The 24,781-nt window shown below is 35.8% G+C and overlaps 1 protein-coding gene across 1 annotated transcript in view; it reads left to right on the top strand.

Annotated features, from left to right (window-relative positions):
- The window catches only part of SLCO6A1 (solute carrier organic anion transporter family member 6A1), a 111,264-nt gene that overhangs the window by 56,523 nt on the left and 29,960 nt on the right, over positions 1 to 24,781 (top strand). The window contains exons 8-9 of the mRNA XM_036279694.1: positions 5,204 to 5,399; positions 19,091 to 19,241. Coding sequence (XP_036135587.1) covers positions 5,204 to 5,399; positions 19,091 to 19,241 — 347 coding nt within the window. The remainder of the gene's footprint in view (positions 1 to 5,203; positions 5,400 to 19,090; positions 19,242 to 24,781) is intronic.

Raw genomic sequence — 24,781 nt, 5'->3', positions numbered from 1 at the left:
ACTTGTGTGATTCTGGGGTCTAATGTGGTTTACTTCTTCTTGACTTCCTTACATGCAGGCTTATTTGCTTACCCTTTGAAGTCTCCTGATTCAGTTCCAATTCTCACAATTTTCTTAATAAATGTTGCCCCTACTCTGTACTTTTTTGCTTTCTAATAAGTGAACCTGTCTGTAAATGTCTACCTTTTAACAAACATTCATTTAATGTTTACTCTGTGACTAGATAATGTTCTAAGCACTTATATATTAAGTCACTTAAATCTTCTAACAACCTTATAATGGAGGTGTCATTATTTACAAATTTTCTTTAGTATCATCTCATACATTCAAATATAATTTTATTATTGTTCAGTTCTAAGTATTTTTAATTTTCATCATCACGTTCTTATTTAACCCAGGAATTACTGAGAAGAGATTTTTAGTTGCTAAATTTATGCTTTTGTTTCTCTTTTAAAATAACTATTCAAATCAATATTCCCAATATCTTTAATAGCTAAGTCTGTTTTGAGAAAGCGGAGTTAAAATACTACTTTGTTTATGGTTTTTTTAATAAGATTGTTAATTTATTGTTACAGATGTTTCTCTTCCCCCTAGACCCCCTCCTCTCCATCCCGCCCACCCAACCCCTCTAGTATTGTTTTCTATGTCCATTGATTATGCATACATGCATATAAGTTCTTTGCTTCATCTCATCCATTCCCCCTGCCCTCCTACTCTGAGGTTTGTCAGTCTGAACAATATTCCTTTCTATGTCTCTGGGTTTATTTTGTTCATCAGCCCACCTTGTTTATTATATTCCACAAATAAGTGAGAGCGTGTGGTATTTGTCTTTCTCTGACTGGCTTATTTCACTTAGCATAATACTCTTGAGGTTCCACCATGTTGTCTCAAAGGATAAGAGATTTTTCTTTCTTACAGCTGCATAGTACTCCACTACGTATATGTACCATTGCTTTTTTATCCACTCATCTACTGATGGACACTTGGGCTGTTTCCAGATCTTGGCGATCGTAAATAGTGCTGCTCTGAACGTAGGGGTACATATATTCTTTTGATTGGTGTTTCAGGCTTCTTAGGGTATATTCCTAGAAGTGAGATCACTGGGTCAAATGGCAGTTCAATTTTTAATTTTCTGAGGAGACACCATACTGTATTTCATAGTGGCTGCATCAGTCTGCATTCCCACCAGCAGTGTACTAGAGTCCTCTTTTCTCCACACCCTCGCCAACACTTGTTTGATGATTTATTGATAGCAGCCATTCTGGCAGGTGTGATACCTCATCGTTATTTTAATTTGCATTTCCCTGATGACTAGTGATGTTGAGCATTTCTTCATATGTCTCTTAGCCATTTGTATGTCCTATTTGGAGAGGTGTCTATTTGATTCCTCTGCCTATTTTATAATTGGGTTCTTTGTCTTCCTTTTGTTGAGTTGTATGAGCACTCTATATATATTGGAAATTAACCCCTTATCTGATGTATTATTGGCAATTATGCTCTCCCACACAGTTAGTTCCCTTTCCATTGTGATGGTTGTTTCTTTTGCTAGTGTTTATGTATTTTTAATTTCTTGGAATCTGTGCAGTTTTTACATTATTTATATTATGCATTGCCATAACCTATTTTCATGATACATGTTTGTTTTCATGACTTTATTTTCAAACTTTACTTTTTAAAAATATCCAATTTGATAATGTCTTTTTAATAGTTTAATTTTATTTATTTAGTATTGTGAATTCTAATTTATTTAAATATTTTTTAAATTATTTGTATTTTTGTTGTTTATTATCCTTCTTTTTTCCCTTACTATTCTATCTTCTCTCAATGGACTCATTTTTATTCATTTTATCTCCCTTGTTTGTTTTAGGAGATTTCAACTACCAACTGACAATTCTCTACCCCTGCTATTCAGGAGAATGTGTGTGCACGTTCCTATGTGTTTGGTCTAGGTTATTAATTTTATCTTTTTAAAAACTAGCTATAATTATAATTTTGTTACAAGTAATATGCTTTCTGGCAGCTATTATAATACTCATTTTAGTCTTGATTTTACAAATTTCCCTAGCTTATTTCTTCATGTGCAAAATGGATTCAATTATTTATTTTTTTTACTCCTCAGTAGTTGAAATGTACTTTTATTTCCAGGACTAATATTTCTTCAATTATGGAAAATTCTCATTTTGTTACAATTTTTCAAATATTGTTTTTCCAATATACCTTGCATTATATTTGTTATGACTGCTGTAAACCATTTTGTGGCACTTCTTATCCTAATATCACTGTCTTTTAAAGCAAACTTTATTTTTTGACTTATTTTGTGTTTACAGAAAGAAATTGAAGGGAGTACAGAATTTCTATATATGTATACCTAGGTTCCCTTTTGTTAATATTTTACGTTAGTATGATATATTGGTTAGAATTAATGAACCAATGTTAATACACTATTACTCACTAAAGTTGACATTTTGTTTAGATGTCCTTAGCTTTCGCATAATATCCTCTTTCTGTTCCAGGATCTCACTCCGAATACCACATTATGATAGTTCTCATGTCTCCTTAGGCTCCTCTTGGTTATAACAGCTTCTCCATCTTCTCTTGTTTTTGATGACCTTGACAGTTTTGAGGGGTGCTTGTCAGGTATTTTTTAGAATGTACCTCAACTGGAAACTGTCTAATGTTTTTCTCATGATTAGACCGGAGTTGTGGATTTTGAAAGGAAGACTGCAGACATAATGTGCCATTTTTATCACATTATATCAGGGGTATATACTATCACCATACCTCATTACTTTTGAATTTAACCTTCATCATCTTGCTGAGGTCATGTATATCAAAATTTCCCACTGTATCATTGTCTTTTAACTCCTTATTTTGTTATTCTCCTTTTGCTCATTTTTTAAAAAATTAATTTATTTTTGTTACAGATGTTTCTCCCTTTTCCCCTCATTGACTCCCTCCTCCCTATCCCCTGCCACCCCATCCCCAGTTTTGTTGATGTCCATTGGTTATACACACATGCATATAAGTTCTGGGGCATATCCCTTCCCTCTCCCCTTCCCCTTTCTGAGGAATGTCAGTCTGTACCCTACTTCCATGTCTCTGGGTCTATTTTGTTCATCAGTTTGTTTAGTTCATTATATTCCAGAAATAAGTGAAATCATGTGATATTTGTCTTTCTCTGCTTGGCTTGTTTCACTTAGGATAATACTTTCCAGGTCCCTCCATGTTATCTCAAAGGATAAGAGATCTTTCTTTCTTACCGCTGCATAGTATTTCATTGTTTATATGTACCACTGCTTTTTTATCCACTTGTCTACTGATGGACACTTGTGCTGTTTCCAGATCTAAGCTATTGTAAATACTGCTGCTATGAACATAGGGATACATATATTCTTCTGATTGGTGTTTCAGGCTTCTTAGGGTATTTTCCTAGAAGTGGGATCACTATATGGTGTTAACTCTTTGAGGTATCACCATATTGTTTCCCATAGTGGCTGCACCAGTCTGCATTCCCACCAGCAGTGTACTTGAGTCCCCATTTTTCTACACCCTCACCAACACTTGTTGTTTGATGATTTGTTGATGGCGGCCATTCTGACAGGTGTGAGGTGATACCTCATTGTTGTTTTAATTTGCATCTCTCTGATGATTAGTGATGCTGAGCATTTCTTCACATGTCTCTTGGCCATTTGTATGTCCTGTTTGGAGAGGTGTCTATTCAGCTCCTCTGCCCATTTTGTAATTGGGTTCTTTGTCTTCCTTTTGTTGAGTTGTATGAGCACTCTATATATTTTGGAAATTAACCTCTTATCTGATGTATCATTGGCAATTATGCTGTCCCATACAGTGGGTTGCCTTTCCATTTTGATGATTGTTTCTTTTGCTGTGCAGAAGCTGTTTAGTTTGATGTAGTCCCATGTGTTCAATTTTTCCTTTGTTTCTCTTGCCTTAGGTGATGTATCAGTGAAAATTCTGCTGCATATGTCTGAAATTTCATTGCCTGTATTTTCTTCTAGGATTTTTATGTAATTACGAGTCACATTTAAGTCTTTTATCCATTTTGAGTTTATTCTTGTGTATGGTGTAAGTTGGCAGTCTAGTTTCATTTTTTTGCATGTAGCTGTCCAATTTTCCCAACACCATTTATTAAAGAGGCTGTCTTGACTTCACTGTATGTTCTTGCCACCTTTGTCAAATATTAATTAATTGATCATATTATCTTGGGTCAATTTCTGGTTTGCTCATTTTTTAAACATTATATACTAGATGAGTAGCACAATGCTTTCTTCCAATTTTTTGATTCACTTTCAAATGTCTCTAGTCTGGGATTTGAGTTTTTATTTTAACAATTCTATTTTTAAATATCCATGTTTCTTGTTTGTTCTTTTTTTTTAATCACCTAATCTTATTTGTCATTACTTTTTCTTATGATTTTATGGAGATTACACTGTCAGTATCTCTGAGCATTCATCATTTACAAGTCTGTCTGACAATTCTATGATGTAAATTTAATCTGGTGTTAATGGGACTTTTGGTTTGCTTTTACCTTATATTTATTTTTCTATTTTCCTATTTGAATCTACTATTTCTATGTTTGGTGCAGAGGAGATTACATCAGTGTATGAAATTACTATGTTAGCTTAATCTGATTGAGTATTTTCTAACTAGACTTCTCCTCCTCCTTTTCCTCCTTCTTGTGCTTACCTCTTTCTAATCCCTTAGGCTTCACAGAAAAGGAACTGTGTCTCCTAATGGCTATTCTGGAGTCCCACTTTGTTGATACTGCACATGCATTCACAGAAGCAATGGTATAATTCTTGGTAACGAATCTCTGTAAACTCTTGTCACTATGGGCCTGCCTCTTGCTATAAACCATAAATCTAGGCAGTTATCCAAGAATAGCTCTCAGTAAGACAGTTCTCGTCTTCTATTTTGCATGGATTAAGTTTGGGGTTTATCTTAGATGTCATTACTACATAGGAGCAAAATTTACCAGCTTTGCCCTAAAGTACATTAGGGCTATAGCTCCAGCCCCACTCACAAATTTGTAGTAATCTTAAGGTTCAGGTTTGTTGCAATGTTTATCATGCCTTCAGATTTTCTCTCTCTGAGCAGAGGGGATTTTATCAATGTATGAATTTTCTGTACTATATTTAGTTGATTATTTTTAACTGTGTTTTCCCTTCTTCCTTTTGTCTTTTAGGACTTGTTTTAATTCCAGGAGCTGCCATTGGCCAGTTTCTGGGAGGTATCATTGTTTCCAAGTTACATATGTATTGTAAAGGCCTTATGAGATTTATAATTATTACATCTGCTATATCACTTATACTTGTTTTATTTGCAATTTTTATACACTGTGATGCAATACCATTTGCTGGGATCAGTGAAGATTATGGCGGGTAAATATAATTTTGTGTATTAGATATTTACATCCAAACCTAACCATGTATTTCTTAGTCAATTAATAATTATTTATCCTGCAACTCTTATATCTTTACCATTCTTGGATTATTGAGCATATAAAAGAACTGTAAAGCATAGTTTTACCTTTCATTTTAAGAGCAGAAATATGATGATAGCTTGTTGTATGATTGCTTATGCGTTCATAAAGCACCAAAGGAAAAACTCATTGAAGTCATTCCGAACCTACAAGTAGAATTCTGTATTGAAGTGCCTAGCAACATGTAGACAGTACTGTCTGTACAAAGTGAGTCTCACTTTGCGTTCCTGCATTGGTATGTCTGCCTTCTTAACGACATCGAAGAATGGAAAGGAAGTACATCTGAAAGTGTGCATGAGTAATGTTTCCTTTAAGCTGAACATGCAAAAATTCAAAGAACTGGGCCGAGATCGATGTTAAATACAGGGAAACAGAACTGGAATTGGAAAGCAAAGAACCGGACGAGTAAAACCAGTAAAGAAAATAAGACTTGCACTTCCAGCTACAGTGGAGTAGCTATGCTCCCACTGAGGATAACTACAAATGCTGAATCAAGTTTTAAAAGATTTGTTTAAAGGCTGCTTAGGCAACTAAGAATTTAAAAGCCAAAATACTGTGAAAGGCAAACCTTTGAGAGGAGGAACAACCTCCTGCAGCACTCTCCCCTGCCACCAGAATATTTGCTAATTGGTAAAAAACAGAGTTTGGACAAAGGATCTGGGCAAAAGACATCTAATAAAATGACAAGAACCAGCATAAATTTTGGACAGACCTGTGAGTCGAAAGAGACAAAAATTAGAGAGAAGAGAGAGCTGGACAAATGAGATAACACTCTGCTAGGATTTCACTGGGTACATTTGCTGAATTAGGAAGCTAAGAGGCTGGAATCAAGCAGAATCAAAACAGAAACATTTCAAAAACATTGTAATGCTCTTTACATAAGAAATTAATGTGCTTGGGAGGTCGGAATGTGCTAGGGAGAGGCACTTCGGTGACCACATGTTCTCTGTAGATCTGAAAGGCTGAGACCGAGGAGCGGGGGCCTTTCTGAAGTACTGTAGCCTAGCCAGGGGTTAATTTGGTCTCTAAATGGATTGATATGATCAGCCAGCACTCTACCAAAAATCATAATGGCAATAAGGTGTTCAGTGATTATAGTTTATAGATAATGAAATGAGTGACAGCATTCCTATGAAAGTGGAGGGAGGAATTGGGAATGCACTACCCATAAAGTAGTATAGTGTTGTTTGAAAATAGATTTAAATTACTTGTAAATGTATACTGAAAATTGTAGAGAAACAACACAGATATTTTAAAAAAGAAGTGTAATTGCTGTGCTAACAGAGGAGAAAAGATGGAATCTTGTAAAATACTGCATTAAAACCCAAGAAGGCAGAAAAAGAGGGACAGATGAAAGCAAGAAAGGATGAAACAATTTGATGACATATGATAGTTTATCATAGTTTCTTATAACATTTATGTTTTGGTTGTATCAGTTGTTAGGTCTCCTTTTTCATTTATAATTTCTCTTTTTTTTTTTCTTGGCAAGTCTAGCTACAGTTTTGTCTATTTTGTTTACCATTTCAAAAAATCAGCTTTTTGTTTCATTGTTCTTTTCTATTTTATTTACCTTTGTTTCATTCATTTTCACTCTGATCTTTTTTTTCTTCCTTCTACTAACTTTGGGCTTAGTTTCTTCTTCTTTTAGTTATTTGAGATATAAAGTTAACATTGTTTGACACCTTTTTTCTTAATGTAAGCATTTATTACTATGAACTTCTCTCGCAAAATTGCCTTTGCTTCATCCCATAGGTTTTGGTACATTATATTTCCATTTTCACTTATCTCATGGTATTTTTTAATTTCTCTTATGAACCATTGGTTGTTCAGTAGCATATTGTTTAATCTTCACAGATTTGTGAAGTTTTCATTTTTCTTGAAATTGATTTCTAATTTCATGCCATTGTGATTAGAAAGATGTTTGATATGATTTCAGCCTTGTTAAGTTTATTAACATTTGTTTTGTGGTCTAACATATGATCTATCCTGGAGATTGTTACATGTGCACTTGAGAAAAATACATATTTTGCTGTTGTTGTCTTATAAATGTCTGTTAAGTCCATCTGGAATAGCATGTAGTTCAAGTTCAATGTTTTTTTCTCTTCTTAATAGATATTCTGTCTGGATAATTTGTTCATTGCTGATATTGGGGTATTAAAGTACTCCAGTGTTATTGTATTGCTATGTATTTATTTCTTTAGGTCTGTTAATATTTGCTTTATGTATTTAGGTGATCTTATGTTGGGTGCATAAATATTTACAAATGTTATATTCTCTTCTTGGGTTAATTCCTTTTCATTATAAAATAACCTTGTTTGTTTCTTACTATAGTCTTTGTCTTAAAGTCTATTTTATCTGATAAAAGTATAGCTACCCCAGCTTTCTTTTGGTTTCTAATATTTGCATGGAGTGTCTTTTTCCATCCCTTTAATTTCAGTCTGTACATGCCCTTACATCTGAAGTGAATCTCTTGTATACAGTATATAGATGGGTCTTTTAAAATATATATATATATATATTCAGATATTCTTCATGTTTTGATTAGAGAACTCCATCTATTTACATATAAAGTAATTATTGACACGCATGCATTTATTGCCATTTTTTAAATTGTTTTCTGGCTACTTTGTAGTTCCTGTGATCCTTTCTTCTTCTCTTGCTCTTTCTTTGTGATTTGATTATTTTCTTTATTGGTGAACTTAGATTCCCTTCTTTTTATCCTTTATATATTTACTATACATTTTTGCTTTGTGGTTACCATGAGGCTTACATAAAATGTCTTACATTTATATGAGGTCATTTTAACTTGATGATGACTTAACCTTAAACACATACTAAAGCCCACATTTTGTTTTGATATTACAGTTTACATATTTTTACCTTGTATATTCATTAACAAATCAATGTAATTATATTTATTATTAACCATATGAATAACCATATTAACTAGATGAGCCTTTTCTATAACTATATCCTTGTCTATAATCATATTAACTAGGTTAATCTTATTATTCAGCCAGATCTAAGCTTTTGGTTGTCTCTCAAACCGTTGCGATTATGCAAGCACCTTTGTTTTTCGTGGCTCTCAGTGGCTGACGGTATGCCAAGGTCTGTCAGCGTCCCAGAGGAGGAGAGTAGAGCAGTCAGCACCTAAATGCAGGCTGATTGGAAGCTGGACCCTCAGGTACCAGAAAGAATGTCGTTAGGACACTTCTGTGGAGAAACTAAGAGATGGGCTTTTTTGCCTACTTTCTGTGTGCTGGGCCAAACTGTACAGCTGTGGGGGTTGCTCCTGTGCTTGTTCATAATGTTTCTGTTTACTAGCCCTGTGGGACTCACAAATGCAAGCCCCACTGCTATCCAAGTCGGGCATCTAAATGCCATCCTTTGGGCGGCAGCTGCAAAAGCTGGGGGTACCAGTGTAGGTATAGGCTCCTTCCAGGGAGACATTGACAATCTGGAGCAGGCTTGAGTGAGAAGGTAGAGGCGGTGTCTGCTGACTTTCCTGATCTCCTGAGGATTGCAGCAGCCCCTAGATGCCTGCAAATTTAGGGACCTTACTCTCAGGCAGTATCTCTTAAAGTATGCAAATAGGCCTCTTTCAGGAAAATGGTGCTGAGAGGGGCAATTTTTGCCTGTTACCTCTGTGCTATTTTTACTGCTTCTGTACTGAGCTCTGGGGGTTATAGCCATGGGGGGCTCTGGGGATTAGTGTCCATTAGGAAATGTTTTTTTGTTTATGATAGTGGTATGGGTCTTCTGGATACAGGCCACATTAGCTTTCAGAGGTTGGTGTTCAGGGGGCCCATTCCTCTGTTGTGAGTACTAGATGTCAGTTCCAAACCCTTTGCTTCTCAGGAAGAAGTTGTGAGTTGGAAGCTCCTTCCCAATTAAAAAAAAATTTTCCTTTATTGATTTTTAGAGAGAGAGGAAGGGGAGAGGGAGAGAGAACATTGATTGGCCACCTCCTGCATGCCTCTAACGGAGTATTTGGCCCACAACCTGGGCATGTGCCCTGACCGGGAATCGAACCGGCGACCTCTTGGTACAAGGGTTGATGCTCAACCACTGAGCCACACTGGCCGGGCAGCACCTTCTCGATTTTATGGCACTGTGCTGGGGGTGGTGTTTATGGTGAGAGTGTGTCTCAGCTTTTCCTACCTATTTCAATGTGGGTGGTGTGGATATTTTCTTATTTGCCCAATGTGTAGGAGTCACTCAGCGAGTTCCTGTATTTCTTTCAGAGGGAATTTCTCCATGTGTAGCTGTAGATTCAGTGTATCCATGGGAGAAGATGAGTTCAGGAGGCTCCTATGTCACCTTTTAGATCAGGATGAGGATAGTCTTTTTATCAAATGGTTCTGGAGTAACTTAAAATTTACATGCAAAAAAAGGGAAGGAAAGCAGGGAGTCAGGAAGGCAGGAAGGAAGGATCTAGACAGAGAACTTAAACCTTTCACAAAAAATTTAAATGAATCATAGGCCTAAATGTAAAACACAAAACTGTAAAACTTCTACATGATAACATAGAATAAAATCTAGGTAACCTTGGATTTGGTGATGACATTTTAAATACAACACCAAAAGAAGATGCATGAAAGAAAAAGAAATATATTGGACTTTATTAAAATCAATACCTTTCTCTGTGAAAGACACAGTAAATAAAACAGTTAAAAGATAAGCCACAAAATGGGAGAATTATATATATCGAATAGAGGACATATCTAAAATAGTCAAAGAACTTAAAAACTCATTAATTTTCAAATAAACAACCCAATTAAAAATGACCAAAAGATCTAAACAGACACCTCACTAAAGAAGATATATGGCCCTGGTCGGTTTGGCTCAGCGGTTAGAGCGTCGACCTGCAGTCCTGAGAGACCCGGGTTCGGTTCCCGCTAAGGGCGCGTACCTCGGTTGCAGTTTGTCCCCGGCCCTGGTCGGTCGTGCGGGTGGCAGCCACTCGATGTGTTCCTTTCACATCGATGTTTCTCTCTCTCTCTGTGTTCCTCTCTCTCCCTCCCACTCTACCTGAACAAAAAAATGGGAAAATGTCCTCGAGTGAGGATAAAAAAAAAAAAAGAAAAAAAAAAGATATATATATGATTATACACATATGAAAATATGCCAACTATCATATGATCTTAGGGAATTTCAAATAAAACAACAATGAGATACCATAACACATCATTAGAATGGCTAAAATTTAAAAAAAAATTTGACAAAACCAAATGCTAGAGAATGTGTAAAGCAACAAGTACTCTCATTCACTGTTCCTAGTAATGTAAAATGGTAAGTGACTTTGGTAGTATCTTACATAGCTAGACATAATCTTGCTATTAGGTATTTACCCAAATGAGTTGAAAACATATGATCACACAAAAACCTGCTAATACATTTTTATAGCAGTTTCATTCATAATTGCTAAAAACGGGGCCCTGGCCAGTGTGGCTTAGTTGATTGGTTGTTGTGCTATGCACCAAAAGGTTGCTGGTTTGATCCCTGGTCAGGGCACATGCCTGGGTTGTGGGCTCAATCCCCAGTGAGGGGCATGCAGGAGGCAACTGATTGATGTTCTTCTCTCACATCGGTGTTTCTCTTTCTCTCTCCTTTTCTCTTCCTTTCTCACTAAAAAAAACTAAACAAAAACCCACAAAAAACTGGAAACAGCCAATATACCCTTTATTAGATGAATGGATAAACTGCAGTGTATTCATACATGGAATATTGTACAGCGATAAAAAGAATTGAGCTATCAAGCCACAAAAAATAAAAAACATGGAGGAACCTCAAATATATTTTGCTAAGTGTTAAGAAGTCAGTATGCCCTGGCCAGTCTGGCTCAGCAGTTAGAGAGTCAGCCCGCAGACCAGAGAATCCAGAGTTCGGTTCCCACTAAGGGCATGTACCTTGGTTGCGGTTTGTCCTCGGCCCTGGTTGGGGTTGTGTGGGTGGTGACCAGTCGATGTGTCTCTCTCACATTGATGTTTCTATCCCTGTCTTTCCCCCTCTCTCCATCTTACCCTATCTGAAGATAAATGCAATAAATAAATAAATAAATAAACAAATAAAATAAAATTTAAAAAAGGACTATATAATGTATGATTCTAACTATATGACATTCTGGAAAAGGAAAAACTATTGGTTCATCAATTATTTTAAAAATGTATCACACTAAAGCAACATATTAATAATAGGTGAAACTGTGTTTAGGGGGAGAAGTATATGGTAACTCTATATGCTCAATTATTCTGTAAACCTAAAAGTTCTAAAAAATAAAGACTACTAGTCAGAAAAGAATGAAGAACATATGACAGAAAGTACAAGGTTTATAAAACCAAAAATATTTGCTAGCCCTTTACAGAAACTATTCATCAATCTCTAGTCTAAATCTTCTTATCTGAAGTCAGCAATTTTCAGATTGGATAAATAAGTAAACCACAACTAAATTTAGTCTACATGAAACCTAAAACAAATAATAACATATACAGTTTAAAAGCAAAAATAAGATGAGAAAAGTTATAACAAACTACACAAAAAGAAAGCTAGAAGGAGTGTATTAATATCAAACATCAGAACCAAGAAAATTACACTTGGATAAAGAGACATAGCAAAATGACAAATTGGTCAATTTATCAAGAAGCACAAACAATTCTAGGTATGCTTGTAACCACAGAACCTCAAGATATAAGAAGGAAAAGCTAGTACAACTGGAAGGAAAAGAAGACAAATCAGAAACGCACTTGGAAACTTAATCACTACCCTCTCAGGGGAATAAAGAAATAAATAACACAAGCAACCAACTTGAACTAAATTGTTCTGTGGAACTCTCCAGTCAAGAGCAGCAGAATAGATACTCTTTTCTAGCACAAACGGAATATTCAGCAAAATAGACCATAAAACAAACCTCAAAAGTTTAAAAGAACTGAAACTATACAGAGTGTGTTTTTTACCCAGTGGAATCAAACTATATTTGGTAATAGAAAGATAATAGGAAAGTCTCCAAACACTGGGAAACTAAGTAACTCACTTCTAAATAATGTATGGGTTAAAGAGGAAGCCTGAAGACAAATTAAGAAAAAATATACGGATCTGAATGAAAATGAAAACACCACATATCACAACTGCAGGATACAACTAAAACAGTATTTAGGAAGAAATTTATAGTACTAAAAACATACCTTAGAAAATATTAAAAGTCTTGAATCTATAATGTAAACTCCCACATCAAGAATTTAGAAAAGGAAGAGCAAAATAAGCCCAAAGGAAGCAAATAATAAAGAAACAAGTAAAAAATTAATGAAACAAAAACTTGGTTCTTTGATCAATAAAATTGACACATCACTAGCAAGACTGACAAAGAAAAGAGCAGAGAACCCAAACTACCGTTATCGGGAATGAAACAGGTAATAAAACTATCCCCAAAGATATTCAAAGGATAATATGGAACTATTCCAAACAACTCCACACAGATAAATTTGACAGATAATATAGACTAGTCCTTGAAAAGCACAAACTGAAAACAAACAAAAAACACCCAATATGAAGTACATAATTTGAATAGCTACAACAAAGCTGTTTAAGAAATTGAATCCAGAGTTTATAAACTCTCACTAAAACATCTTCTGGCAATGATGATTTCACTGGAGAATTCTACCAAACATTTAAATAAGTAACAGTGATTCTACACCATATCCTCTGGAAAATAGAAGAGGAGGGAATACTCAGTAAATCATTTTATAAGGTCAATATTACTCTGATAGCAAAACAAAAGACAATACAAAACAATGGATACTATGGATTAATATATTTTATAAACTTACACGCAATAGCCTCAACGAAATGTTAACAAATTGAATCCAACAATGTATTTAAAAAATTGTCTTTCTGATGTCTAACATCATCTTTTCTATTTGAGGCTCATTCAGTGCACATGTGAGTCTTGCCTCCCTTTAAATCAATCAAAGGGAAATTATACTTTCCTCATCTTCCTGACATCAACAAGGATATGACTTAGGCTCAGCTGATTGGATTGCTTCCTTAAGAGTTTGATGTTTGAGAAAATAACACAAAAGCTCGTAGTCAGTCAGAGATTACCTGCAGCATTCAATGCAAAGCTGAGAGTACTGCAAATGCATCAGGTCCTGGGAGTAGGAGGGCATTGGGGTAGGGGGCATCTTGCTAAGAAGATTAGTACTATGAGGACTGGGAATGTTAATTGTTCTCACTAGTCAGAGTAGAAAACTTCAAAAATCACAGAGTACAAGGTACACTGAAGGATCTTGCCTCAGTAGTGGGTAATGGCTGTAAACTGAACACTACTCTGGCTCTGCCTATCAAATCTTAGAGGCAAGACCCCAAAAAGATGAAGTGTTTCCAAATAAATTAGCCGCATTCCAGAACCAAGCTTAAAGATATTCCTAAAAACACCAAAATATCCAGTATCTAAAATGGTAAAGTTTACAAGACCAAATACCCTATAAAAATTATAAAGAATTCCAAAAAGCAGAAATATACAGCCCATTATGAGGAGCTTAATCAGTTGCTCAAAACTGACCCATAAATGACACATGTTAAAATGATCAGAAAAGGACCTTAACGCAGTTGTTATACCAGTGTACCTTATGTCCAAAAAGTTAAGTAGAAAAATTTTTTAAACCAAATTGTACATATAGAAGTGAAAACTAGAGTATGTGAGAAAAATACTCTGTATGATATTATGATAAATTAGACATTGCAGAACATTAGTGAACTTGAAAGTGATAAAAACCTCCCAAGAGGATACACAGAGAAAAGCACATTAATAAAAATGAACCAAGACAACTATATGTGTAGCTGGAGTTCCCAAAGGAGGGGGCTTGGGGAAAGAAAATATTTGACAAAATTGCGTCCAAAATTTAAAAGATCATGTAAACTATAAAGCTGCAGACTTAAAACCAGCAAACCTTCACCACAAGATACAAGAATATTACACGATGGTTCATAATAATCAAATTGCTCAAAATAAGTGTAAAGAAAAGATCTTAAAAGCAGCAAGTGGTGGAAAAATACAAAAGGCCGAAGATGAGGGTGACAGTAGTTAAACAATATTTTTAAAGTACGGAAAAAGTCAACCTATAATTTTATATTAACCCAGAATATCTGTCAAAAATAAAGGAGAAATCATTTTAGACATAAAAAATGTAAATGATACTTGACCAACAGACTTAGAATACATGAAGTGTTAAAGGAAGGCTTTCTGCCTGAAATAAAATGATACTATATGAAAATATGATCTACACAAAGCAAAGAAGAGTAAAGGAAATAACTATATAGGTAAATTTTTAAAAATTTAAATCTCTTTATATAATTTTTTAAAACATTAACATGTAATATGAGTTTAATATATGTTGGTAGACTGTGTTATGTTAAAATGTATAGTATAAACTTTGAAGCAGTCAGTAAAATAAAAATAAGTCAGAGCTAATAAGCCAACACAGGACTTAAAATAGAGTTTTACAAAAGTATATGTTTTGGAAAAAGAACAAAGAGATAGGACAAATAGAAAACAAAGAGAAAGAGGATAGATTCAAATCTCCTCATATTGCTAATTACATTAAATGTAAATGGTTGTAATATCTCAATTAAAAGGCAGAGAATCTACAATTTGATTTTCCTAAAAGAGCAAAACCCAATTACATACGGTGCATAAAAGAAATGTAATTTAAACATACACATAGTATATTATGTGTGAAAGGGTGAGAAAAGATGTATCATGTTAACAGTAGTAAAAAAATAAAAAAAACCAAATAGATAATATCAGAGCAAGTAGATCTGAAAGCAAACAAAATTAGCAGAAATAAAGAATGTTATTATAAAATATAAAGTAGTCAATTCATAAAATTCATAACAATCCTGTTTCTGAACTTAATGAAACAGCTTTAACATGTGTGGAGCAAAAACTTTACACCACAAGGATAAATGTAGAAATCCACAAGTGTAGTGAGATATTTCAGTATCTCTTTAATTAATAATTAACAGAAATAAGCCGAAATTATCCAGCGATAATACAAAACAATGGACTTTTGTAGAACTTTTCATCTAAAAAAGCAAAATACATATTCTTTTGAAGCGATGAAACACTCACCAAAGCATATCAAAGTCTATAAAACAAATCACAGTGAATTTAAAGAATCGAATCATAAATGGAATTAAATTTCTGACCATGATAAAATTAAATTAGGAATAAATTAATAAGAAATTATTCTGGAAAAGCCCCAAGTGTTTGGAAACTGAATAACAAACTTCTAACTAAACTGTGGTTCAAATACGTTTTTTAAAAGGGAAGTTGGAAAGTATTTTGAAGTGAAAACACACAAAATTTGTGGAATTCTGCTAAAGTAGTATTTAGGGGATAATGTATAGCATTAAAAGGCTATATTTAAAAAAATATATATATAACTTTAGCCCTGGCCAGTTTGGCTCAGCGGTTAGAGCGTCGGCCTGCGGTCTGGAGAGACCCGGGTTCGGTTCCCGCTAAGGGCACATCTTCGGTTGCAGTTTGTCCCCGGCCCTGGTTGGTCGTGCGATGGCAGCCACTCGATGTGTCCCTTCACGTCGATGTTTCTCTCTCTCTCTCCTTCCTCTCTCTCCCTCCCACTCTATCTGTACAAAAAAATGGAAAAATGTCCTCGGGTGAGGATAAAAAAATAATAATAATAAAAAAAATAATAATAACTTTAAACCAGTGGTTCTCAACCTTCCTAATGCCAAAACCCTTTAATACAGTTGCTAATGTTGTGACCACCAACCATAAAATTCTTTTTGTTGCTAGTTCATAACTGTAATTTTGCTACTGTTATTAATCGCCATTGGAAATATGTGTTTTCCGATGGTCTTAGGCGACCCCTGTGAAAAGGGTTATTTGAGCCCCAAAGGGGTTGCGACCCACTGGTTGAGAGCCACTGCTTTAAACCAATGACATTTGCTTCTACCTTAAGAAACTAGAAACATCAAAGCAAATTGTTCCCAAAGAAAGTAAAACAAATAAAATAATTGAGATCAGATTAGAAATCAATGAAGTAGGATGTGAAAAACAATGGAGAAAATCAGTAAAATCACAGGTGGTATATTGAGAAGATGGACAAAATTACTAAACCTCTCTCAGTGGTTCTCAACCTTCCTAAGGCTGTGACCCTTTAATACAATTCCTCATGTTGTGATGACTCCCAACCATAAAATTATTTTTGTTGCTACTTCATAACTGTAATTTTGCTACTGTTATGAATTGCCATCAGAAATATGTGTTTTCCAATGGTCTTAGGCGACCCCTGTGAAAGGGTCATTTGACCCCCAAAGGGGTCATGACCCACAGGGTGAGAACTGCTGCTAGAGGAAGAAAATGACCACTATGATATTAATGTAGAGTCTACCAATATTAAAAGGATAATAGGGTAATGCCATGAAAACATTATGTCCATAAACTTGACAACTTTCATGAAATGAGTAAATCCTTTGGAAGATACAAACTCACTTAAAAATAAATAGATAATTTGTATATCTAGTAAATAAATCAAATTTGTAATTTAAAACTTTCCCACGAAGAAATCTAATGGCTTCCCTGGGGAATGCTACTAAACATTTAAAGAATAGCTGATTTTACAAAAATTCTTCAAGAATATTGAAAAGAAATAAATACTTTCCACCTCCTTCTATGAGACTTGCATTATCCTGTTATCAAACCAAAGACATTGTAAGAAAAAAAAAACAACTAATGACCTATATCTTTCATGAGTGTAGACACAAAAATTCTTAACAAAATCTTAGTAAATTAAACCTGATAATATATTAAAAGGAAAATACATAGTGATCAAATAAGATTTATCACAGAAGTGCAAGTCTGGTTTAATATTGGAAAACCAATCAGTATAATCCACCATATTAACAAACTAAAAATGAAAAATGTATAATGTAAATAGATACCAAAAGAGTACTCTGATAGTCTAGGAGACTAGGGATGGAAGGGAATCTATGAAAATATAAAACTAGCATCACTTAGCAATTATTATGTACTGAATGCGTTTCTTCCTCCCACCCAATTCATGCATTGAAGCCGTAATATCCTATGCAATAGCATTAGGAGCTGGAGCCTTTAGGAGATCATTCAATTTAGGTGAGATGATATGGGTAGATGCCCCCCTCACCACAGTGGGATTAGTGACCATAGAAGAAGAGGAAGAGACCAGAGCCTTCCATCTATTCACCATGTGAGGGGACACTGAGAAGGTGGTGGTCTTCAATCCAGAAGAAAGCCTACACCAGACACTAAAGCTGTCTGCACCTTGAGCTTGGACTTAGCTTCCAGAACTGTAAGACATAATGTCTATTGTTTAAGCCACCCAGTTGATTTTGTTATAGCAGGCTGAGCAGACTAAGACAATGATGAACCACTGAATGACCAGGAACACAATAAGGTTGTTTACTTAGAAGACTTCTATATTAACTTCTATATTGTACTGAAGTATGTGGCCATTACTGTAAGAAAAAGAAATAAAAGGCATCCAGATAGGAAAGGTGGAAGTAAATCTGTGTTTATTTGAACATAACACTCTTGTCTATATAGAAAATTAAATAAACCACTATAACTAATAAAAAGAGTTTAGCAAGATTGTAGGATACAAGATCAACGTACAAAAATCTATGTTATTTCTATTAACTACCTACAAATTAGCAGAAATTAATATTAAAAATAATACCGTTAATAGTAGTATCAAGAAAAAATATATAGTGTAGATGAAAAGATCAATATACAAGAATCTATGGTATTTCTATGTACTACTTACTAACAACTGGAAATTTATATTAAACAAAAATATCATTAGCATTAGAATCAAGAAAAAATACTTAAGGATAAATATAGTAAAGGGTGTGCAACATCATTAGTCATTAGGGAAACTCATATTAAAAATCATAATATGAAATTACTGTATCCCTGTTAGAATGTGTAAAATTAAAAAGATTGATCATACCAAGTGTTGACGAGGAATGCAGAAAGCAACTGAAACTCTTGTGTACTGCTGGTGGAAATGTAAAATAATGTGACCATTGTGGAAAACTGACAGTTTTAAAAAGTTAAGTGAACACCCACCATGTTATTTAAATATTCTACTCCTTAATATTGACTCAAGAGACATGGAAACATATAACCACACAAAGACCACAATAAGGATCAGCTGCATGAAAGGAGCCTGGCGAAGAAAATACAAATGTATGTTACTCCATTTCACAAAATGCTTTGATATTCAAAGTAATGATAGTGACAGGAAGTAGATCAACACATGTCATGGGGTGGAGGAATTACAAAAGAGCGTGAGAAAACTTTTGGGGATGTTGTTGGTTACCAGGATTGTGACGGTGGTTTCACAAGTGTGTAAGTATAAAAAATTTCAAGTTATAAACTTTAAACATTACAGTGCATTGTATATCAATTATACCTTAAAGCTGTTAAAAAGACATTATTTTAATATTTTTATGGATCTCATTGATATTTCTATGTGTACATTAATAAATATACAATGGCATTATAATTTTATTCAATCTCTTTGGTTACAGAACAGGGAAGTTGGGAAACTTGACAGCTCCTTGCAATTCTCATTGTAAATGTTTTTCATTTTATTCTGCTGTATGTGGAAGAGATGATATTGGATATTTTTCTCCCTGTTTTGCAGGCTGTACATATTCTAAAACAGAAAATGATCACAAGGTAATTATTTTTAATTATGCCTCTTCCTCGCTAGAAATAGGCTGAACTTGTGGATGATGTTTACATTATGGCAGCAATGCAAATAACTTAAAATTGAACATGTGTTACCTCTGTCTTTTGATATCAACACAAATCAGGTCTCATTTTCAAATTCACCCATGTGCTCATTTTGGGGCCATTACTATCAGAAGTCCTTATTTGCCTGGGCTTTTACCAACCTCCAGCAAATTTTTTTTGTTATGTAGAACAGTTGTTTGTTTGACTCAGCTACTTGTTTGACTCTAGGTTAATTTTCTTATATCCTAAGTTGCATAAATGAGCTTTTTGCTAAATAATGGACTGTAACTTCAGCTTCTCCTTTTAAGTGGCACAGAAGTAGTGACTCGGGCTTTAAAAATTCTGTTTTTGCCTTCTCTGGCTAGGTTTGTAAAGGCGAGAGTGCAACAGAGTCATATATTTCCTGACCCATAGACGTTATACCACCTCTATTAGGCAGTAAAGTTCTGCATTAGTTATATAACTACATCACAATATTCTTTTCCTGTTACACACAGCTCCTTCATTACAAATTATTAGCATACCTGACCAACTTTTAGTTCCTCATAGTCATCTTTCAGTGGCTTATCATTTAAATATATAGCTCCAGTGTTTTACTGATTAGTAATATGAAAAGTTTGCTTACCCTTTAAAAAGTCTTTACTATGTTACATTATATAATTTAAATCTTTAAAATATGTTACTATGGAAAGTGTTCAATGTAATAGAAAAGCATAATGAACTCTTATATGTCATTACCCATCTTCAACAATTTATTAATTCATAGAAAATCTTATTTTATATTCTTACTTACTTCCTCTTCTCCATTTTTGATTGAAATAAGTAAATTATTTGTAAATGCTCAGGTTGTCATCACAGTATAAAACAGAATTGTTTGACCTTGGTGTTTTGATGAAATATAATATTTGAGGGCTAAAACAGCTATCCACTATATAGCTCCAACCCCTTTTTTGGGGGGGAAATTCCTTTTAGGAATTTTGTTTCTATTTCATAAAAATCTTTATGATTACTTGTATTTTTCTGAGAAATAATTAATAACAGTGATAGAAATAATCAACAAAATAGTCAAACTGTGTGATAACCTTGGATACTAAATAAACATTGAAAGAAGAATAAAATGTTTTTTGAGAATTTTTATAAGGTTTATTTGAGCCAGACTAACAACACATGCTGATGAGCAAGTTCTCAATTGCTCCCATAATATATATATATATATATATATATATATATATATATATATACACACACACACACACACATATATATACACATATATATACATATATACACACACACACTCATATATATACACATATACATTAACTCATCTTTATTGTTGAATGTATTATAGATGTCTCCCCATTGACCCCCTCTTCCCCAATTCTACCCCCCTCCTGCCTTCCCCGCACTATTGTCAGTGTCCATTGGTTAGGCATATATGCATAGAAGTTCTTTGGTTTATCTCATTCCTCCCCCCGCCCAGGTTCATCAGTCTAACAAACAATTTGTACTTTATTTATTTATTTATTTTATTTTTTATTTTTTCCAAATCTTTATTGTTGGATGTAAAATGTATTACAGATGTTCCACATTTTTCCCTCATTGACCCCCTCCTCCCCACTCCCGCCCCCCTCCCACCTTTTCCCACACTATTGTCTGTGTCCATTGGTTATGCATATAAGTTCTTTGGTTTATTTCTTCCCACACCCCCAACCCCTTTCCCTTTGATGTTTGTCAGTCTAGCAATGAATTTGTGCTTCTTAATCCCTTCACCTTTTTCACGCATTCCCCCAACCCCCTTCCCAACTGGCAACCAACAAAATGTTCTCTGTATCTATGAGAATGTTTCTGTTCTTCCTGTTCATTTTGATTGTAGATTCCATTGTTGATAGATATGTATTCATTGCCATTTTGTTTGTTCATACATTTTATCTTTTTCTTCAAAAAGACCCTTCATCATTTCATATAATAACGGTTTGGTAGTGATGAACTTTTTTAACTTTTTCTTGTCTAGGAAAGTTTTTATATGTCCATCAATTCTAAATGACAGCTTTGCAGGATAGAGTAATTTTGGTTGTAGGTTCTTGGTTTTCATCACCCTGAATATTTCTTGCCACTCCCTTCTGGCCTGCAAAGTTTCTTTTGAGAAATCAGCTGACAGCCTAATGGGTACTCCCTTGTAGGTAACTAGCTGCCTTTCTCTCGCTGCTTTTAATATTCTCTCTTTGTCTTGAACCTTTTGCATTTTGATGATGATGTGTCTTGGTGTGGGCCTGTTGGGGTTCATCTTGTTTGGGACTCTCTGTGTTTCCTGGACTTGTATGTCTGTTTCCTTCACCAAGTTAGGAAAGTTTTCTGCAATTATTGTTTCAAACAAGTTTTCAATTTCTTGTTCTCTCTCTTCTCCTTCGGGCACCCCCAAGATGCGAATGTTGGCACGCTTGAAGTTGTCCCAGAGGCTCCTTACACTATCCTCATTTTTTTTGGATTCTTTTTTCTTTTTGCTGTTCTGATTGGGGATTTTTTGCTTCCTTATATTCCAAATCGATGGTTTGCTCCTTGGATTTACATACTCTATTATTGAAGCTGTGTAAATTATTCTTTATTTCAGTTAATGCCTCCTTTAATTCTAACTGTGTATCCATGATATCTAACTGGTCCTTTTTAATGCTCTTGAGGCCCTCCCTAAGTTCACTGAGGTTCTCACTAAGTTCATTGAGCATCCTTATAAGCAGTATTTTGAACTCAGTATCTGTTAGGTTGCTTATCTCCCTTTCGCTTAGTTCTTTTATTGGGGTTTTGTTCTGCTCTTTCATTTGGGACCTGTTTCTTTGTCTCCTCATTTTGGCTGCCTCCCTGTGTTTGTTTCTGTGTATTACTTAATGAGAGCTATGAGGCTCGCTGAGACCCGGTGCTGCTCGTTTGAAAGAATTTAGGAAAACCCTGAAGCAGGATCCAAGACCGGCCAATCCTATGGTTAAGCAAGTGGCAACAGCTTGGGTGGGCTTGAAAGTTGTGTGGGGCGGGGCCTCAGGGAGTCAGCAGGGCGGGGCTACCAGTGTGAGCCAGGTTGCTGGAGTCCCAGATATGGAGACTGTCTGCCGCCCCCGGGAAGGGCTCACCAAAGGAACAAAGGCCTCTGACAGCACGTTTGTCCCCAAGGAAGCCCCCTCTCCAGCGCTCGCTCCAGTGCCAAACAGCTCAGTTCTTCCCTGTATGTCTCTGGCGCCCCTCGAGCTGCCTCCCCTCCGAGCTTAGAGGGAGAGAGTCCGATAAGTCCGTGCGCGGGGCCCTTTAGGGAGCTGCCTGGGGCTCCAGCCGCTTCAGCTTCCCTGAGCCTTAGTTTCCGCTGGTTTTTCCAGCCAGAAGTTATGGGGACTTCTCTTCCTGGCACTGGAACCCTGAACGGGGCACCTGGTGTGGGACGGGGACCCCTCAGTCCTCAGGAAGGACCTTCCCAGCCGCGGGAGCCTCCTGATTTTTATCCACCACGCTTGGGTGTGGGACCAGCCCGTCTTGCCGCCGCGCTCCGCTACCGCGCCGCCGCCCCACCTCGCGCCGCCGCCTGTCCTACCGGTCTGGATGTAGCTGCTTTTTTTTTCTTAGTTCCGTAGTTGTACGACTTCCATTCAGCTTGATTTCAGGCAGTTTTGAATGATGGTTGTTCTGTAGTTTAGTTGTCACTTTGATGTGGTTGTGGGAGGACGCGATACCGCATTTACCTATGCCGCCATCTTGACCGGAAGTCCAATTTGTACTTCTTAATTCTTTTATCTTTTCACCCATCACTCCCGCCCCCATCCATCTGACAAGCAACAAAAAGCTCTCTGTATCTATGTTTGTTTCTATTCTGCTTGTTCTTTTTTTTGTAGATTCAATTGTTGATAGATATTTATTTATTGCCATTTTATTGTTCATAATTTTGTTCTCCTCCTTCAGGAAGACCCTTGAACATTTCATATTATACTAGTTTGGTGGTGATGAACTCCTTTACCTTTTTCTTGTTTGGGACACACTTTATATGTCCATCAAGTCTAAATGACAGCTTTGCAGGATAGAGTAATCTTGGTTGTGGGTTGTTGCTTTTCATCACCTTGAATATCTCGTCACTCCTTCCTGGCCTGCATAGTTTCTTTTGAGAAATCAGCTGACAGTCTTATGGGAGCTCCTTGGTAGTTAACTCACTGCTTTTCTTTCTTTCTTTCTTTCTTTTTTTTTTTTTTTTTATGGTAAATTCATTTATTAATTATAACATTAGAAATGTACAATCTTTTAGATTTTTAATGTTAACACTCTGTTGTCTTTTTTTTTATTAATTAATTTTTGTTACAGATGTTTCTCCTTTTTCCCCCACTAATTCCCTCCTACCCCTCCCTCCCTGCCCTATCCCCAGCTTGGTTGTCCATGTCCATTGTTCATGCATTCATGCATATAAGTTCTGTGGTTTATCTCTCCCCCACCACCACCTCTTCTGGGGATTGTCAGTCTGTACCCCACTTCCACGTCTCTGGGACTACCGCATTCCTCAGACTCTTATGTTCATTATATTCCACAAATAAGTGAGATCATATGATACTTGTCTTTCTCTGTTTGGCTTGTTTCACTTAGGATGATACTTTCCAGGTCCCTCCATATAGTCTCAAAGATAAGAGATCTCTCTTTCATACAGCTGCGTAGTACTCCATTGTGTATATGTACCACTGCTTTGTTATCCATTTGTCTACTGATGGATACTTGGGCTGTTTCCAGACCTTAGCTACTGTAAATAGTGCTGCTATAAACATGGGGATAGATATTTTCTTTCTAATTGGTATTTCAGGCTTCTTAGGGTATATTCCTAGAAGTGGGATCACTGGGTCAAATGGCAGTTCTATTTTTAATTTTTTGAGGTAACATCATATTGTTTTCCATAGTGATTGCACCAGTCTGCATTCCCACCAGCAGTGTACTAGAGTCCCCTTTTCTCCACACCCACACCAACACTTGTTTGATGATTTGTTGATGGTGGCCATTCTGATGGTGGCCATTCAGGTGTGAGGTGATACCTCAATGTTGTTTTAATTTGCATCTCTCAGATGATTAGTGTTGATGAACATTTCTTCATATGTCTCTTAGCCATTTGTGTATCCTGTTTGGAGAGGTGTCTATTTCCTCTGCCCCCTTTTTTTTTTTTTATCCTCACTCGAGGACATTTTTCCATTTTTTGGTCAGATAGAGCAGGAGGGAGAGAGAGGAAGGGAGAGAGAGAGAAACATCAATGTGAAGGGACACATCGAGTGGCTGCCACCCACATGACCAACCACGGCCGGGGACAAACTGCAACCGAGGTATGCGCCCTTAGCGGGAACCGAACCCGGGTCTCTCTGTACCGCAGGCCGACGCTCCAACCGCTGAGCCAAACCGGCCAGGGCCCTCTGCCCATTTTTTAATTGGGTTTTTGTCTTCCTTTTGTGGAGTTGTATGAGCACTCTATATATATTGGA

The sequence above is a fragment of the Molossus molossus genome, unplaced genomic scaffold (assembly GCF_014108415.1).
Source record: "Molossus molossus isolate mMolMol1 unplaced genomic scaffold, mMolMol1.p scaffold_m16_p_3, whole genome shotgun sequence".
NCBI lineage: Eukaryota > Metazoa > Chordata > Mammalia > Chiroptera > Molossidae > Molossus > Molossus molossus.
The sequence above is the reverse complement of the archived record's forward strand: the minus strand, read 5'-3'. Positions and strand labels throughout refer to the sequence as shown.